Source organism: Lipotes vexillifer, unplaced genomic scaffold (assembly GCF_000442215.2).
Source record: "Lipotes vexillifer unplaced genomic scaffold, Lipotes_vexillifer_v1.1 scaffold534, whole genome shotgun sequence".
Taxonomy (NCBI): domain Eukaryota; kingdom Metazoa; phylum Chordata; class Mammalia; order Artiodactyla; family Lipotidae; genus Lipotes; species Lipotes vexillifer.
Genome location: NW_006787833.1, coordinates 4,059,897 through 4,062,023, shown reverse-complemented (window position 1 = coordinate 4,062,023; position 2,127 = coordinate 4,059,897). Strand labels below are relative to the sequence as shown.

The following is a 2,127-nucleotide window of genomic DNA, read 5'->3' as shown; positions in this document are numbered from 1 at the left end:
CGGAGCCTCTTCCAGGGCTTCGCCTCCCAGGTGGTGGTTTCCTTTGGCAAGAAGTCTGGCTGTTCTCTCGGCTTCGGCGCCTGCAGGCAGGAAGTGCTCAGAAGCTTCCAGCGCAGACGCGTGAGGCATCAGTGCACTTGTGCTCGAGGACAGGAGCCCCCTCCTACTCCTTCCATAGGGGAAAGTATAAGGAAGGCTCTATTTTTAAGTTAACACCGATAAACACCTTTTTAGATTGCCTATTTGTTCTAGAACTACAAAATTTACCTCAAGAAAATATAGGTCCCATGAAAGACTTAAAAGTTTTATAAAACTAAAATCTAGTTTTCCCCCAATAAACTGTATTTTAGCCAAAACCCTCCCGATGCTTCTAAAATAATACTAAAAGGGGCATCTGATTATACAAGAGCAATAACAAAAATTAAATATTTATTTGAATAACAAGTTGAAGTCCGAGCTGCACAGCTGGCGATACGCGTTTCCACACAGATCACAGGAAGCGTGCACGGAAAAGTACTGGCGCAAAGGACAAAATAATGCTAAGGATCAGGCTAATTAGCTGCTGATTTTAAGAAATCAAAAGGCCTGAAATCACCATACAAAATATAAAATGTATTAAACACTACTATCCACAGAACAGTCTTTATTTTTGATTATATTTAAAAATTATTTGTGTAGCTAATTATATGTTGACTTGTAAATGAGTATTATACATGAACCCCCTTTCGGAGGGCAATTCCTTGCTGCGCTATCGAACATCTAATTACATTGCAGAAAGTGTCCTTTTTTGCTATTGATAAAGAAAACAGTTAATATTACTGTAAGTATTAGGAAGGCTACAAAAAAAAGAAGTAACATTTCTTTTTTGTCTTCAAAGTGCTTCCCATGCAGAGTTAAGCACTTGCCTGGTTTAACTGAATGCACTCTTGGGTCAAAGAGATGCTACGGAATTAGAAGACTCAAAGGACTCATGCAACCCTCTCGCTACTGGGATACCATTTTGTCACTCACTCACCAATTCTGTCTTTCCAGAATACCATTCCAGACACTTCAAAAAGGGTCAGACTGATAATGATAAATATACACAAAATGAAAAGACACAAACTGCTATTTGACACTACAATGGGTAATGTCTGTGCTACGTGAAAGCACCTTTAAAAAGAGCCTACTCGGCAAGAGATAAGTGTCTAAAGATTCAAAATGAATCAACAGTATTGGATAACAATATAATTCTCAACTCAGAAGCTGCCTCAAGATTAGGTGCATCTTCAGTTAATGTAACGGGAAAAAAAGGCAATGGATTTTATTTGATTAATTGCATCCACTCACAAATCGACCTAAGGTCACCAGATGTGTAGACACAATGAGATTTTTTTCATTGTTGTTTATAGTCTTTAATTGAAATGATGATAAAGGAAATAGAGCTATTTAAAAACAAAACCACACAGCTGCCTCGGCCTAGATTAAGAAGTGGCACCAGGTGTGGGGTTCACATTCTGGGTGGCCACCTGTGGCGCGACCTCGATGATCCGGGGTTTGTCGATGATCCTGGCCGTGCGGTTACCCTTCTCCACGATCCCAATAATCCATGCTTGGTGGCCTTCACCGTATTTGGGGGACTTTATCTCTGCGCAGAACCGAGCTGCTTGCTCACGCGGTAAACAGATTAGAAGGCCTCCTGGCAAAGGGAAAAAAAAGAAAAAAGGATGACCGTTAACTGCGATGCTGTGTCTGCAGTCTCCCTGCCACCATCTCTCTAGAAAACATCTGCCCTGAGCTACATTCTACAAAGAGGCCGACTGCACTGCCTTCACCTCTTCCACACTGCGGAGTCATTAAGCAGCTCCTTGGTCAGCTCCTACTGTATTTCAAAACATACATAACAGAATTTAAATCATGAAAACGCCCCACCTGAGAATCGTCTGACGCTGTGGAGGTAGCAGTGAGGTGTTTGGGGCTCATTAATATACGTGGAGGCTATCTTTTCCAGGCTGCGCTGAAGGGATTATTTAAAAACAAAAGAGGGCTTCCCTGGTGGCGCAGTGGTTGGGAGTCCGCCTGCCGATGCGGGGGGCGCCGGTTCGTGCCCCGGTCCGGGAGGATCCCGCGTGCCGCGGAGCGGCTGGG

General features: G+C 43.2%; 1 protein-coding gene across 3 annotated transcripts in view; it reads right to left on the bottom strand.

The window, feature by feature from the left end:
- Positions 1-416: 416 nt before the first annotated feature.
- SEPHS1 (selenophosphate synthetase 1) overlaps positions 417-2,127 on the bottom strand; it is a 36,449-nt gene continuing 34,738 nt past the window's right edge. For all 3 annotated transcript variants that reach the window (XM_007460896.1, XM_007460898.1, XM_007460897.1), the window contains one exon: positions 417-1,678. In XM_007460896.1, the coding sequence (XP_007460958.1) occupies positions 1,464-1,678 (215 nt within the window). In that variant the 3' untranslated portion in view covers positions 417-1,463. The remainder of the gene's footprint in view (positions 1,679-2,127) is intronic.